This window comes from Cervus canadensis, chromosome X (genome assembly GCF_019320065.1).
Source record: "Cervus canadensis isolate Bull #8, Minnesota chromosome X, ASM1932006v1, whole genome shotgun sequence".
In the NCBI taxonomy this organism is placed as follows: Eukaryota; Metazoa; Chordata; class Mammalia; order Artiodactyla; family Cervidae; genus Cervus; species Cervus canadensis.
The window spans coordinates 59,550,770-59,567,668 of record NC_057419.1 but is presented as its reverse complement, the minus strand read 5'-3'; the positions used below and the strand labels follow the sequence as shown (position 1 = coordinate 59,567,668).

At 36.4% G+C, this 16,899-nt stretch overlaps 1 protein-coding gene across 1 annotated transcript in view; it reads right to left on the bottom strand.

Annotated features, from left to right (window-relative positions):
- The window catches only part of OPHN1 (oligophrenin 1), a 229,630-nt gene that overhangs the window by 15,931 nt on the left and 196,800 nt on the right, over positions 1–16,899 (bottom strand). Inside the window, exon 8 of the mRNA XM_043459750.1 lies at positions 11,926–12,249. Within this exon, the coding sequence (XP_043315685.1) occupies positions 11,926–12,249 (324 nt within the window). The remainder of the gene's footprint in view (positions 1–11,925; positions 12,250–16,899) is intronic.

Sequence of the window (16,899 nt, the reverse complement as noted above, 5' to 3'; positions counted from 1 at the left end):
CTTATATACTGCAATTTGCATCATCCATCAAGATTCAACTTAAGTTTCATATCTTTTGGAAGCCTAATATGCTGCAAATTCCTCTCTCTCACTCTTACAGCACTAATCACCTTGTACTTTGATTCAGGGCTCTTTGTTTTGTTGGCTCTACCTCCCCGATTAAGATGGAGCAACCTGAGAGCTAGATCTAGGTGAGATTCCTCTCTGTATTCAGCAAGTGCCCAAGTACACTGCCTTGCATGTAGATGCTATTTAATACTCACTGAGAAAAGAAAAAAATGTATCTCAGTCCATTAGAAGGACAACGGGAAAAGCTTTTCTTTTTGAAGTCCCCATTTGTGTCATCTGTGACACACAAACATGATATATCCAAATTTGAGGGTTATTCTAAAATATAAACTGAAAGGTATTCAGTGTATTGAGTGTTTCTTGAGCAGTTTTGTGCCCAGCCTTATGCTATCACAAGAGATGCAAACAAATTATTTGACATAGACTTCGCCATCCAGGGACTTCCCTGGTGGCTCAGACGGTAAAAAGCATCTGCCTAAAATGCGGGAGACCCGGGTTCAATCCCTGGGTTAGGAAGATCTCCTGGAGAAGGAAATGGCAACCCACTCCAGTATTCTTGCCTGGAAAATCCCATGGATGGAGAAGCTTGATAGGCCCCAGTCTATGGGATCGCAAAGAGTCAGACTCGACTGAGCGACTTCACTCACTTTGCCATCCAGGGGCTTAAAACTGAGTTGAAGAATGAGTCATCCCATAGAAAATAAGCATGAATATTGTAACTCAGCATCCACACACAAGAGTCAAACTTGGGTGCCAAAAGAAATGAGTTAAGGGAGAGTTCCCTGGGGCAGGATTGCGAAAAGGCTGGACTTTGAGGAAGATCGCTAAGAGGCCTTCCTTGCCCCTTCCCCTTATCAATGGTCCTCCTATTTCTGAGTGTTTGGCATGGTCACAGATAGGTTGAGGGTGGAAAAAGTAGCTCTGAGCTCTTTTATAACCTCTACATTTAGAGCTTGAGGCTTCTCATCAGCTCTAGAATATAGAAGAGTAAACATCTACCATCTTCCATGCCTGCCATTTCCTAGGAGGCTGTTACCCAATCAGTAGCACTATCGTTTTTTGAACTTCTCTTATATTACCAGATGTTCTGTATACCTAATCTTACTTAAACACACACACACACACACACACACACACAATCTTGCTTGCAATATAGGCATTGTCTTCACTTACAGTTGAGAAAACTGGCTCAGAGAAGTGAAGTTTACCTAATTAAGATAATGTAGTTAGTAACTGGATTCCTGTAAAATCAAAACAAATGCTACCTTAAACTGAGTACTCCTTATGTGCTAACTATATAGTATCTCATTTCATCATTATAGCAATCCTATACACATAATATCTTAATTTTACAAGTTAGAAAACTGGGCTCAGAGAGGCTGTGACTTCTCCAAGGTCCCAGAACTAGGATGAAGCAGGACCAGGATTCAAACTCACATCTCAGAGACTCTGGAGCCTAAGTCACACCTGAGACTTCACTAAGCCTTTTCAGCTTAGTGGTATTTATACCAAATCGTACTTCCTTATAATTTATGTTTAACCTTGGACTTTAACATGACTTTTACTATAAATTTGATCTGCCTCTCCAGCTCAACTTATTCCCTCCCTCCCCATTCTCTATCAAATGACCATAACTAAAGAATCATCACATTTATAGATTTCTTAGGGCTTGAGTAGCCCTCATTGTCAACAAAAGAGTCTGAAACGCAGTACATGGGTGCAATGTCAAAAATGACAGAATGAGCTTGGTTCATTGTCAAGGTAAACCATTCAACATCACAGTTGCTGTTGTACAGTCACTCAGGTGTGTCTGAACTTTGTGACCCCATGGACTGCAGCACTCCAGGCTTCTCTGCCCTTCACCATCTCCCAGAGTTTGCTCAAACTCATGTCCATTGTGTCAGTGATGCCATCCAGCCATCTCATCCTTTGTGGTCAACATCACAATAATCCAAGTCTATGTCCCAACCACTAATGATGGAGAAGCTGAAGTCGAACAGTTCTATTAAGACCTTCAAGACCTTATGAAACTAACACCAAAAAGTGATGTCCCTTTCATCAGAGGGAACTGGAATGCAAAAGGAGGATGTCAAAAGATACCTGGAGTAACAAGCAAGTTTGGCTTTAGAGTACAAAATGAAGCAGGGCAAAGGCTAACAGAGTTTTGCCAAGAGAACACACTAGTCACAGCAAACACCCTCTTCCAATAGCACAAGAGAAGACACTACACATTGACATCACCAGATGGTCAATACATAAATCAGATTGATTATATTCTTTGCATCTGAAGATGGAGAGGCTGTATATACCCAGCAAAAACAAGACCTGGAGCTGACTGTGGCTCAGATCATGAGCTCCTTATTGAAAAATTCAGGCTTAAATTGAAAGAGGTAACTGGTTGGATGGTATCACTGACTCAATGGACATGAGTTTGAGCAAACTCCAGGAAATAGTGAAGGACAGGGAAGGCTGGCATGCTGCAGTCCATGGTGTTGCAAAAGGTTGGACATGACTTAGTGACTGAACAACAACAACAAAGTGAGAAATTGATAGCAACACAGTAATTGTAGGGGACTTTAACTCCTCACTTACATCAATGAATAGATCATCCATACAGAAAGTCAACAAGGAAATAGAAGTCTTAAATGAAACAGTAGACCAGATTGACTTAATAGGTTCGTACACAACATTCCATCTAAATGTAGCAGAATATATTTTCCTCTCAAGTTCACATGGAACATTCTCAAGGAAAGACTATATGTTGGGACAAAAAACAAGTCTCAATAAATTTAAGAAAATTGAAATCTTATCAGGCACCTTTTCCAATCATAGTGGAATGAAACTAGTAATCAACTACAAGAATCTTTAAGAATTATAAATATGTGGAGCATGAACAACATACTGCTGAACAACTATTGAGATTACAAAGAAATCAAAGTAGAAGTTGAAAAATCACCTGAAGACAAGTAAAAGTGAAAACGTGGCATACTTAAATATATTAGCTGCAGCAAAAGTGGTACTAGAGAGAAGTTTATAGCAATAGAGGCTACCCCAAGATATAAATTTAGGGCTTCCCTTGTGGTTCAGTGGTAAAGAATCTGCCTGCCAATGCAGGGACACAGGTTTGATCTCTGGTCTAGGAAGATCTCACATGCCACAGAGCAACTAAGCCCATTCATCACAACTATTGCACCTGTGCTCTAAAGCCCAGGAACCACAACTACTGAGCTCAAGTGCTGCAACTACTGAAGCTTCAATGCCCTAGAGCCCATGTCAGCAACAAGCGAAGCCACTGTAATGAGAAGCCTGTACACTGCAACTGGAGAGTAGTCCCCTCTTGCTGCAACTAAAGAAATGTCCACACAGCAATGAAGACTGAGCACAACCAAAAATAAATAATAAATAAAGAAAGAAACTTTTAAAAACAGAAATAATAAATCTCAAAGAAACTATCTAACCTTACACATAAATGAACTAGAAAAAGAAAAGGGAAAAAATGAAGCCCAAAATCAGTACAAGAAAATAAATATAAAGATCAGAGTGGAAGTAAATTGAAACAGAGACCAAAAAGGTCAAAGAGACTAACAGCTGGTTCTTTGAAATAATAAAAAAAATATATATATTAACAAACCTTTAGCTGGACACTAAGAAGAAAAGCCTCTGATAAATAAAATTAGAAATGAAAGAACAGAAATAATAACAGATACCACAGAAGTACAAATAATTGTAAGGCAATGATATGAACAGCTAAATGTATATGTCAACAAATTGCCCAACCTAGAAGAAATGGACAAATTCTTTGAATTCCAATCTTCCAAGACTAAGTCATGAATAAATAGAAAAATCTGAATAGACTGATCACTAATACAGAGATTAAAACAGTAAACAACACCTCTAATAATCAAGGATGCATGAGACAAGTGCTCGGGCCTGGTGCATTGGGAAGACTCAGAGGGATCGGGTGGAGAAGGAGGTGGGAGGGGGGATCAGGATGGGGATTACATGTAAATCCATGGTTGATTCATGTCAATGTATGACAAAAACCACTACAATATTGTAATTAGCCTCCAACTAATAAAAATAAATGGAAAAAAAAAAGTTCATGACCAGACAGCTTCCCAGGTGGTTTATACCAAACATTCAAAAGCAATGTAATATGTATTTTCCTCAAGTTTTTCTAAAAAATTAAAGAGGAGGAAACACTTCCTAACTTATTTCACAAGGCAAACATTATCCTGATACCAAAACCAAACAAGGACAACACACACACACACACACTCTTACAGGCCATTATCCCTTACAAACATGGATGTAAAAATTCTCAATAAAATATTAGCAAATCAAATACAATACATTAAAAATATCAAACAACATGATCCAGTGAGATTTATTCCAGGGATGCAAGGATAGTTCATTATGTGTAAATCAATCAACGTTTACATCACATTAACAAAATGAAAAATAAAAAATATCATCTCAGTAGAGGCAGAAAAAGTATTTGACAAGATTCAACACTCACAGATGATAAAAATTCTCAACAAAATGGGTATAGAAGTAAGTACTTCAACATAGTGAAGGTCATCCCAGTGCACCAGCCCTGAGCACTTGTCTCATGCATCCAACCTGGACTGGCGATCTGTTTCACACTTGATAATATATATGTTTCGATGCTGTTCTCTCAGATCATCCCACCCTCGCCTTCTCGCATAGAGTCCAAAAGTCTGTTCTATACATGTGTCTCTTTTTCTGAGGTGGGAGGGGGGTTCAGGATAGGGAACACATGTAAATCCATGGCTGATTCATGTCAATGTATGGCAAAAACCACTACAATATTGTAAAGTAATTAGCCTCCAACTAATAAAAATAAATGGGAAAAAAAAAACATAGTGAAGGTCATAGACTACATATTATATATATATAGCTAACATCATACTCAATGGTGAAAAAACTGAAAGCTATCCCTTCAAAAAAAGGAGTAAGACAAGGATGCACACTCTCATCACTGTTATTAAACATAAAATTGGAAGTCTTAGCCAGAGCAATTAGGCAAGAAAAATAAATAAAATGCATCTAAATTGGAAAGGGAAAAGTAAAACTACCACTATTTGAGGATGATATTGTTTTATCTAAAGAAAATTCTAAAGATTCCATCAAAGAGATATTTTCATTGATAAACAAAATGCAATAAAATGAAAATAAACAAAGATGAGCTTTGGCAAATTAAAAAAACTTGAAATGATATCAAGCGTCTTTCTAGATCAAAATGCTAGGAGATTAGAAATAAACTGCAAGGAAAAATTATAAAAAACACAAACACATGGCAGTTAAACAACAACAAATGAGTCACTGAAGGAATCAAAGAGGAAATTAAAAATACATAGAGACATATGAAAATGAAAGTGCAACTGCCCAAAACCTGTGGGGCGCAGCAAAAGCAGTTCTTACCTCAAGAAACAAAAAAAATCTCAAACAACCTAACCTCACACCTAAAACAACTAGAGAAAAAAGAACAGAAAACCCTACAGTTAATAGAAGGAAAGAAATCATAAAGATCAGAGCAGAAATAAATGAAGTAGAGACAAAGAAAACAACTGAAAAGATCAATGAAACTAAAATCTTGTTCCTTGAAAAGATAAACAAAATTGATAAACTTTTAGTCAAACTCATCAAGAAAAAAAGGGAGAGTACTCAAATCAACAAAATTTGAAATGAAAATGGAGCAGTTACAATTGATCCATAGAAATATCAAGGATCATAAGAGACTACTATGAGAAACTGTATGCCTATAAAATGGACAACCTTGAAGAAATGGACACATTTTTAGAAAGGTACAATCTCCCAAGATTGAACCAAGAAGAGATAGAAAATATGGACAGATGAATCACAAGTACTGAAATTGAAACTATGATTGAAAAACTCTCAACAAAAGTCCAGGACCTAAGGGCTTCACATCAGGTGAATTATATCAAACATCTAGAGAAGGGTTAAAGCCTATCCTTCTCAAACTTTTTTTTAAAAAAAGAATGCAGAAGATAGGAAACTTCCAAATTCATTCTATGAGGCCATCATCACCCTGATATCAAAATGAAAAACATATACCAAAAAAATAAAATTACAGGCCAATATCACTGATAGCTCTAGTGGAAAAGAACCCATCTGCCAATGCAGGAGACCTAAGAGATGTGGGTTTGATCCCTGGTTCAGGAACATCCCTGGGAGGAGGGCATGACAACCTTCCAGCATTCTTGCCTGCGGAATCCCATGGACAGAGGAGCCTGGTGGGCTATGGTCCATAGGATCAAAAACAGTTGGACACAACTGAAGCAACTTAGCATGCACACATGCATCACTGATAAACATAGATGCAAAAATCCTAAACTAGCAATACTAGCAATCTGAATTCAACAATACATTAAAAAGATCATACAACATGATCAAGTGGTTTTCATCCCAGGGGTGCAGAGTTTTCAATATCTGCAAATCAATAAATGTGATAAACCACATCAACAAATTGAGGAATAAAAACCATATGATCATCTCAATAAATGCAGGAAAAGCTTTTGACAAATTACAGCACCCATTTATGATAAAAATCGTTGCAGAAAGTTGGCACAGAAAGAACATACCTCAACATAATAAAGGCTATATATGACAAACCTACAGCTAACATCATACTTAAAGGTGAAATGCTGCAGGCATTTCCTCTAAGTCAGGGCCAAGACAAGGAAGTTCACTCTTACCACTTTTATTCAACAGTTTTGGAAGTCCTAGATACAGAAATCAGAGAAGAAAAAGAAGTAAAGGGAATTCAAATTGGAAAAGAAGTTAAATCACCACTCTTTGCAGATGACATGATACTATAAATAGAATACCCGAAAGATGACACCAGAAAACTACTAGCGCTAATCAATGAATTTGGTAAAGTTGCAGGTTACACAGAAATCTTTCGCATTTCTATACACTAACAAGGAAAGATCAGAAAGAGAAATTCAAGAAACAATTCCATTTACCATCACATCAAAAAGATCAAAATAACTAGAAATAAATCTACCTAAGGAGTAAAAAGACCTGTACTCCAAAAACTGTAAGATGCTGATGAAAGAAATTGAAGAAGACACACACAGATGGAAAGATAGTCCATGCTCATGGATTGGAAAACTCACTTTGTCAAAATGACTATACTACTCAAGGCAATCTACAGACTCAACACAATCCCTATCAAATTACCAATGATATTTTTTCACAGAGCTAGAACAGAAAATCTCAAGATATTTATGTAGACACAAAAGACCCTGAATAGCCAAAGCAATCTTGAGAAAGAGCTGGAGGAATCAGGTTCCCTGACTTCAGACTATACTATAAAGTTACTGTTATCAAAACAGCATGGTACTGGCACAAAAATAGAAATATAGTCCAAGGAACAGGATAGAAAACCCAGAAATAAACCCTTGCATCTATGGTCAATAATTTATGACGAAGGAAGCAGGACTACACAATGCTTGAAGGAAACTCTCTTCAACAAATGGTGCTGGGAAAACTGGAAAGGTACATGCAAAAATGAAATTAGATCATTCTTTAACACCATACACAAAGAAGGCTCAAAATTTATTAAAGATATGAATGTGAAATCAGACACTATAAAACTCCTAGGGGAAAACATAGGCAGAACACTCTCTGACATAAATTGCAGCAATATCTTTTTTTATCCAACTCCCAAAATAATGGAAATTAAAACAAAAATAAACAAATGGGACCTACTTAAAAGATTTTGCATGGCAATGGAAACAATAAAAAATGAAAAGACAATCCACAGGTTGGGAGAAAATATTTGCAAATGATGTGACTCACAAGGGATTAGACTCCAACATTTACAAACAGCTCATGACACTTAACAGCATCAAAACAAACAATACAATCAACAAATGGGTAGAAGACCTAAGTAGACATTTCTTCACAGAATACATACAAATGGTCAAGAGGCACATGAAAAGATGTTCAACATTGCTGTTTATTAAAGTAATGCAAATCAGAACTACCATGAGTTATCACCTCATATCAGCCAGAATGGCTGTCATCAAAAAATCCACAAACAATAAATGCTAGAGAGGGTGTGGAGAGACGGGAACCCTCTTGCACTGTTGGAATGAATGCAAATTGGAAAAGCCACTATGGAGAATGGTATGGAGGTTCTTTAAAAAACTAAAAATTGAGCTACCATATGACCCTGCAATCCAACTCCTGGGCATACATCCAGAGAAAAATATGATCCAAAAGGATACATGCACCCTAACATTGCAGCACTGTTTACAATAGCCAAAACATGAAAGCAACCTAAATGTCCACCCATAGAGAAAGAGATAAAGATATGGTACATATAATAAATGGAATATTACTCAGCCATTAAAAAGAATGAAAGTGCCATTTGCAGCAACATGAATGGATCTAGAGATAGTCATACTGAGTGAAGTAATTCAGAGAGAGAAGGAGAAATACCATATGACATCCATTATATGTGGATTCTAAGAAGAAATGATACAGATGAACTTGCAACACAGAAAGAGACTCATAGACTGAGAGAATTAATTTATGGTTGCTGGTGGGAGGGATGGGGAGAACTTTGTGATGGACATGTACACTCTGCTATATTTAAAGTGGATAACCAGCAAGGACCAACTGTATAGCACATGAAACTCTTATCAATGCTATGTGGCAACCTGGATGGGAGAGGAATTTGGGGAAGAATAGATACATGTATATGTATGGCTGAGTCCCTTTGTTGTTCACTTGAAATGATCATAACATTGCTAACCATCTATACCACAATTTAAAATAAAGTTTAAAAAAATACATCAAAAAATAATAAAATGATTGTATTACTAAAAGCAATCTACAGGTTTAGTGCAATCCTTATCAAAATCCCAATGACAGCTTTAATAGAAATAGAACAAATAATTCTAAAATATATGGAATGATAAAAGAAGCCAAAAAGTCAAAGCAATTTTGAGGAAAAAAAAACAAGGCTGTAGGTATTATAATCCCTGATTTTAATCTATATTATAAAATTCTTGTAATCAAACAGCATGGTGTTGATAGAAAAACAGACACATATATCAATAAAACACAATTGAGACCCCTGAAATAAATCCACAAATATATGGAAAATTAATTTATGGCAAAGGATTAATCAAAGATCTTAGAATGGACAAAGATATTTTCTTCAATAAATGGTGCTAAGAAAACTGCACAGCCACAAAAAAAGAAACAAACTAGACTACTATCTCACAACATACAAAAAAATCATCTCAAAATAAAGACTTGAATGTAATGCCTGAAACCATAACACTCCTAGAAGAAAACATGCAGTACACTCTTTGACATTGATCTTAGCAATATCTTTTTGAATATTTTCCTCAGGCAAGGGAAACAAAAGCAACAATAAGCTAATAAGATTATATCAAACTAAATAGGACTATATCAAACTTCTGCACAGCAAAGGAAACCTTCCACAAAATGAAAAGACAATCTACTGAATGAGAGAAAATATTTTCGAATCATATATCTTATAAGGGGTTAATGTCCAAACCATTTAAAGAACTCATGTAACTCAACAACAAAAAACTCTAAACAACTTACTTTAAAAATGGAGAGAAGAAGTATATGGATGTTTTTCCAAAAAAGACATAACGATGGCCAACAGGAATATTAAAATGCATCCAAGATCATTAATTATTAGGGCAATCCAAATCAAAGCCCCAGTGAGATATCACATCATGCCCATCAGAATGGCTATTTCTTAAAAGACAATAACAAATTTTGGAAAGGAGTGTGGAGAAAAGTGAACCCTCTTATACTGTTGGTGGGAATGTAACTTGGTATAGTCACTATAGAACACAGTATGGAGATTCCTCAAAAATTAAGAATAGAACTACCAAATGATACAGCTATCCCACTTCTGGATATTATACAAATAACATGAAAATACTAATTCAAAAAAATATATGCAACTCTATGTTCATCACACCATTATTTATAATAGCTAAGATATGGGGAAAAACTTAAGTGCCCAACAATGGATGAATAAGTAAAGATGTGATATATAGAAAGGAATACTACTGTGCCACAAAAAGATGAAATACTGTCATTCATAACAACATGGGTGAACCTTAATCATATTATGCTAAGTGAAAGAAGAGAAAAACAAATATTGTATGATTTCATTTATGTGGAAAAAAGACAAAAAATAATCAATGAACAAAAAAACAAAATAAATGAACAAATGAAACTAAAACAAAACAAACACGCAGATACAAAGAACAGAGCAATGGTTACCAGAGGGGAGGGAGGGGGCGAAATGAGTAAAAGGAATAAACGGTATGGTGATGGATAGAAAGTAAATTCTTGGTGGTGAGCATGCCATAATGCATACAGAAGTAGAAATAAATAAATGGCAATAACAGCAAAAATTATATTAATAAATAATATCAATTCAAAAAGATACATACATGCCACTGTTCACAGCAGCATTATTTATTTTGCCAAGACATACGCAAGCAACCTACATGTCCATCGAGAGATGAATGGATAAAGAAGATGCAATATGTGTGTGTGTGTGTGTGTGCATGCTCAGTTACTCAGTTGTGTCTGACTCTTTGAGACCCCATGGACTGTAGCTTGCCAGGCTCTTCTGTTCATGGAATTTTTCAGATAAGAATACTGGAATGGGTTGCTATTACCTATTCCCGGGAATCTTCCCAACCCAGGGATCAAACTTGAGTCTCTTGCATCTCCTGCATTGGCATGCAGATTCTTTACCACTAGGGCCACCTGGGAATCCTTTCTCACTCTGTGTGTGTGTGTGTGTGTGTGTGTGTGTATATACACATATATATATATGGATACATTGTATGGAATACTACTCAAACATAAAAATAGAATGAACTAATGTCATTTGAAGAAACATGGATAGATCTAGAGATTATCATACTAAGTAAAGTAAGTCAGAAAGAGAAAGACAAATATGATATCACTAATATTCATGGAATCTAAAACATGACACAAATGAACTTATTTTATGAAACCTTAAAGAGTCATAGACATAGAGAACAGCCTTGTGGCTGCCAAGGGGGAGTCATGTGGAGGATGGATGGATTAGGAATCTAGGATTAGCAGATACATACTATTATATATCGAATGGATGAACAAGGTCATACTATATAGCACAAGGAACTATATTCAATATCCTGTAATAACCTATAAAGGAAAAAATAATATAATTATTATTAATTTATTCCACAAATAATGAGTACCTACTATGTGACAGTCAGGCATTGTTCTAAGTACTTGGGATATAGAAGTAAATAAAACAGCCCAAAATCCCTCCCTTATAAAGCTTACATTCTAATGATTATTGTGAATGGTTTTTATATTCTTGGGCTTCCCTGGTAGCTCAGCTGGTAAAGAATCCACCTGCAGTGCAGTAGACCCTGGTTCGATTCCTGGGTCAGGAAGATCCCCTAGAGAAGGAATAGGTTACCTACTGTAGTACTCTTGGGCTTCCCGGATGGCTCAGCTGGTAAAGAATCTGCCCGCAGTGTGGGAGACCTGGGTTCAATCCCTGGGTTGGGAAGATCCCTTGGAGGAGGGCATGGCAACCCACTCCAGTATTCTTGCTTGGAAAATCCCCATGGATAGAGGAGCCTGGCAGGCTACAGTCCATAGGGTCGCAAAGAGGATTTCAACATTAGTAGTAATAAACCAGGACAGATTTCTACTTAAATACCTACAACCTCATAAGTGTTTCAAGGTGCAAATTAGTTGAGGTCATTTCTCTTCCTCATGCAATTCCCAAGCACTTACCCTCCTTGTGGTGAGCCAGGGGCCGAGGTGCTGATCTCTTTATGTGGAAAGAAGGGGCCTTAGTGGTCCCAGGGCCTGGCACAGGTCCATTGCTGGCCTTTGGTATGGCCTTGGTCCCTCCATCCTGCAGCCTAGACACCAACTTCCCCACATCCACCTCGAGGCAGGACTCCAGCTTGACATCTGAAACAAGCCTGCTTGGGGACTTCCTCTCAGGATCTGCTTCCACACTTTTTTGCATAGGCATTTTGGGGTATTGTGGTGGCTTGGGGGATTCTATGCTGCTGATGATAGTACCATTGGGTGTTCTATGTTGAATTTCATCTAGGAAAAGTTGGTGTAGAGGAAAGATTAATGACAGCCTTTATCACCTTTTCATTTTAGACATGTAGGCATAAGATTGTAAAATTATATACATATTCAAAGGAGCTATTGTTATGGAACAAATCAATGATATCCCACAAAAATCAATCTCTACTTACCCCACTTCATGTGGCGACACAGGTCTCATAACACAAGGAATTCAATTCAAGATCTGATTATTTTCATAAGCACAATTCAGCAAAACCACAATATGCCAAGATTATATTACTTTCAAATACAGACATCAGTTAATCCTTAACTATTTCTACTTATCTCAAAAGTTATTTATAAATATCTCCAATATTTCAGTGTAATGTGCTAAACAGAATTTAACTTCTTTTTCCATCCTCAACTAGCCACTATATGGTCTTCCCCTAGCTATTGTTTACAATTTCCTGTGACAAAAGCATATGCTTTTCAGTTGTCTTATGTCTTAATTAAAGCTTTGAGACTAATGAGAGCCAAGGATATTCTCCCTAGAAAAATTAACCTACACAAATACATGTAAAATTTTGAAAACCAATTTTAAGAGATTCATAGATCCCCCTGAATCAGTTAATGAACCCCTAATTGAGAACTCCTGCTATATGGAAATTGTCACCTTTCTTGGTAATAGAAAACCTAGATCCGAGTGTAGTGGTTAAGAACAGAGGTTCTAGTCAGCTAAATGAGACCTGAGAGAGATGTCAAGCAATTAAAACACATGGGTCCTATTTGGATCCTGATTAATTTTTTTTAATGTAAGAAGGAAAATTAGGACACTGACCAGATAGTTACTGCTTTTAAGGAATTACTATTTTGTTTAGTTTTTTTTTCTTTTATGTATGATAATGGTATTGAGATTTTGGTTAAAAAAGGAGTTTTCATCTTTTACAGGTACATACTGAAGCATTTATGGATGAAATGACATGATGTCTGTTTTAGGGAAATGGGTAAGGGTATAAATGAAACAAGATTGGGCATGTAGTTGTAAATGTTGAAGCTGGGCAATATGGACATATGGAATATGTTATGCTGTATGTTATCCTGTATATTTTTTTTTATCAAATATACAATTTCCTTTTACATTTGAAACTCTCCGCAATAAAATTTTAAAAGGACTGCAAGTTCTGGAGCCAGTTGTCCTACTTACCAACTGTGAGATCTTGAGCAAGTTCATAATCTCTCTACTAAAATTTTCTCCTCAGTAAAATAGAAATAATAATAGTACCTACCTCATGAGGTTGTGGTGATGATTACATGAGGTAGTATACTTATTTCAGTGCCTGGTACATAATAAACATTCAATAATTGTTAGTTATTATTTATACTATTATGTTCTCAGTAGGCAGTGGGGCAAGAGTTTCCATGCGGAAAGAAACAGTAAGTCTTGTTTCAAAGAATTTTTCCCCAAGAGTTTTCTTTTTCTTGGGAGCTATTTATTGATCACTGCACTGCTGCTACCACCATAAGGGTTAGAGCCAAGGAGTTCCTCTATAGTTCCCCTACTTTGGTCCCAGGGTAGATATATAGCCCTGCTTTTATTAACCCTAGTGCAACTGCCATCAGACTAGTCAAACAAAAAATATCAAAGACTCATTAATAATAATACTATTGACATAGCTCAAAAGTGCCATGTAATTAGATTACATGCTTCCAGAAGATGCCTTGTGGCAGAGGCCATCTAACCGCCAGCACTTAGGATTAACTTCAAGCACATGTACCTTCTATAAAGTATGAAGTAAATTCTTATGTCACACATGAAGTGATATAAATTCATTCTTCCACATGCTTTGAGTCTAACATCTCAGTTACATGTTTGTATCTGAATGCTTTCTTTTGGTGAAGAGACTCTACGAAATTCCATCCCTGTTCTCATTTAGGGAAAACAACAGGGATTGGTCATGCTCTATGGTATCATCACCATCTCAATACAGTAAAAGAAGGTCCAATCTCATAAAGATGATCCACAAACACAGTCTCAGGCCACTACCTTCCACATTGGAAAGGATCTTTTCCTGGCTTGGAAATAGGACATATGATGATAGCAGAAATAGGGATTTGGAGCTAGGCCATTCTGCCAGGAAAAACATTTCAAGGCTCTGTGATATACTGAATAATTATGATAAAATGGTAATAATTATAATAATGACAATGATAATAATAATGATAACAGATACCACTATGTAAACACTTTCTTTGTGTCAGGGCCTGTTCTAAGTGCTTTACAAGGATTATCTCTCATAATCTTCAAAACTACTCTGTAAACTGTTATTAGTCCCATTTTACAGATAAGAAATCGAAGGCCCTAAAAGTCTCAGTGTCACAAAACTAATATGGTAGAGCCAGTTTTCATAGCTTGAAATCTGTTTTCAGAGTACATACTCTTTCTGAAGACAGCATTCATTGCTCCTGTTGGGTAATAAAGCTCAGCATCATCCCCTTTCTCTAACCAGCCATCTATTTCCATGGGAAAACACAAAAGCCAGCTTCAGAAATTGCAGAGAACTAAGAGTGAGTAAGTATCAGGAAAGGAGGCCTCATAAATAGGCAAGTGGCCAACTAGAGGCCTCTCTTCTAAGTGTAGGCAAGTGATGGGGAATAGCTTTAAGAGGTTGCACACTAGTCCAGCAGGAGAAATAGATCAATTATTATAATACAGGTAGAATCATGCAAATAAGCATTATGAGAATGACAGTGCTAGTTCTTTCTGGTGGTGTTGAAGAAAATTTTGTGAAAGAGGTAATTTTGAGCTAGGCCTTGAAGGATTGCAAAAGATGGAAAAAGAGGGAAAGGAAATTTCAAAGAGAGAGCAACTTGAAAGAATGAAAGTTCATGGTTTGTTTAAGAAAATGTAAAAGAAAATATTTAGCATGGTTTGAGTATAGGAACCAATTTTAGATAAAAAGTGTGAGTAAGTTGGAGAAGAGTTATTAAGGTAGGGTGGGGCTATATCATGAATGCCATGTTCAGGAATATGAATTTTATCATTGGGCTGCAGAGGACCATGACTTTTTTTCACAGGAATGTGGCACTATCACATGTGTTTTTTGAATATGCCCTTAGGTTCATGACGAAGAGTAGACTGAACCAGAGAGACTGGAGGAGACTGGATGTAGGGAGACCAAATGGGGGCTGCTGGATCTAAACTGCAGCAGCAGCAGCAGCAGCAGCAAACAGAGACAGATTCAAGGGATATTAACGGAGTGGAATGCACAGGGCTTAGATATGGAGGTGTGAGGGAGTCCATGATGATAGTGAAAGGAGTCATTATAATATTATATATGAGGGGAATAACAAGTTTAGAGGTAAGATAATGAAATGCTACTGGCAAAGAACAGTGGTGAGTAGAGGGATTTGTTCTTTCTCAGAACAGCGTTCAAAGAGGTTATAGGAAGTACAATATTACAGTAAATGAATGAGCTCTGGAATAAGACTAATGCAAGTTGCTTCTCTATCATTCATTAGCTGTGTGAATTAGGCAAACTACACACCCTCTCTAAGCCTCCAATGCTTTCTCTATGAGAAGTGATGAGGATTAAATGAATATGAATTCACACCCATTTAGGATGGCTAGAATTAAAAGATAACAAGATATGGAAACAACCTAAGCATCCATCAGTAGATGAATAAAGACTTTGTTTGTTTGTTTCAGCCTTAAAAAAGAAAGATCTCTTGCCATTCATTTGCTATAATATGAATGAATCTAGAAGATATTATGCTAAGTGAAATAAGTCAGACAAATAAAGAAAAAAATTACATAATTTCATTTATATGTGGAATGCTTAAAAGTCAAATACTTAGAAGCAGAGAGCATAGTGGTTACCAGGAGCAAGAGGATAGAGAAAATGGGGAGATGTTGGCCAAAGGATACAGAGTTGCGGTTATATAGGATGAATAAGTCTAGAAATCTAATGTTTACCATAACGAGTTTAGCTAACAATACTGCATTGAATAATGGAAACTTGCAAAGAGAGTGGATTTCAGGTACTGTCATCCAAAAAAAAAATGTCTATTAGTTTGACTGTAATAATCAATTCACTATGTATGTGTGTATTAAATCATCACTTTGTGTAACTTGAACATATACAATTTTACTAAATCAAGACACAAAAGACAATGCTGGCGAAAATGCAGAGAAATTGGAACTGTCATACCTTATTGGTGGGAAAGTAAAATGGTGCACCTGATTTTAAAAATAGCTTCAAAATGATTCCGCGAAGATAAAATATACAGTGATTGTATGACCCAGAAATTCCACTCCTATATATACACCAAGAATCACTGAAAACATACATCCACATAAAGATCTGTGCATAAATGTTCATAGCAGTATTATAGCAAAAAGTGGAAACAATCCAAGTATCCAGCAAATGATGAATGATAAACAAAATGTGTTATATTCATATAATACAATATTGCTCATTCATAAAAGGGAATGAAGTATTGATACATGCTTCATAGTGGATGAACCTTGAAATCATTATCCTAAGAAGCCAGCCACAGAAAGACCACAGATTGTATGATTCCATTTATATGAAATTTTCTCAGAATAGGCAATCCATAGAGACAGAAAGTAAATTAGTGATTATCAGGAATGAGGGAGGAGGGGAGTATTGGGAGGTACAAGGC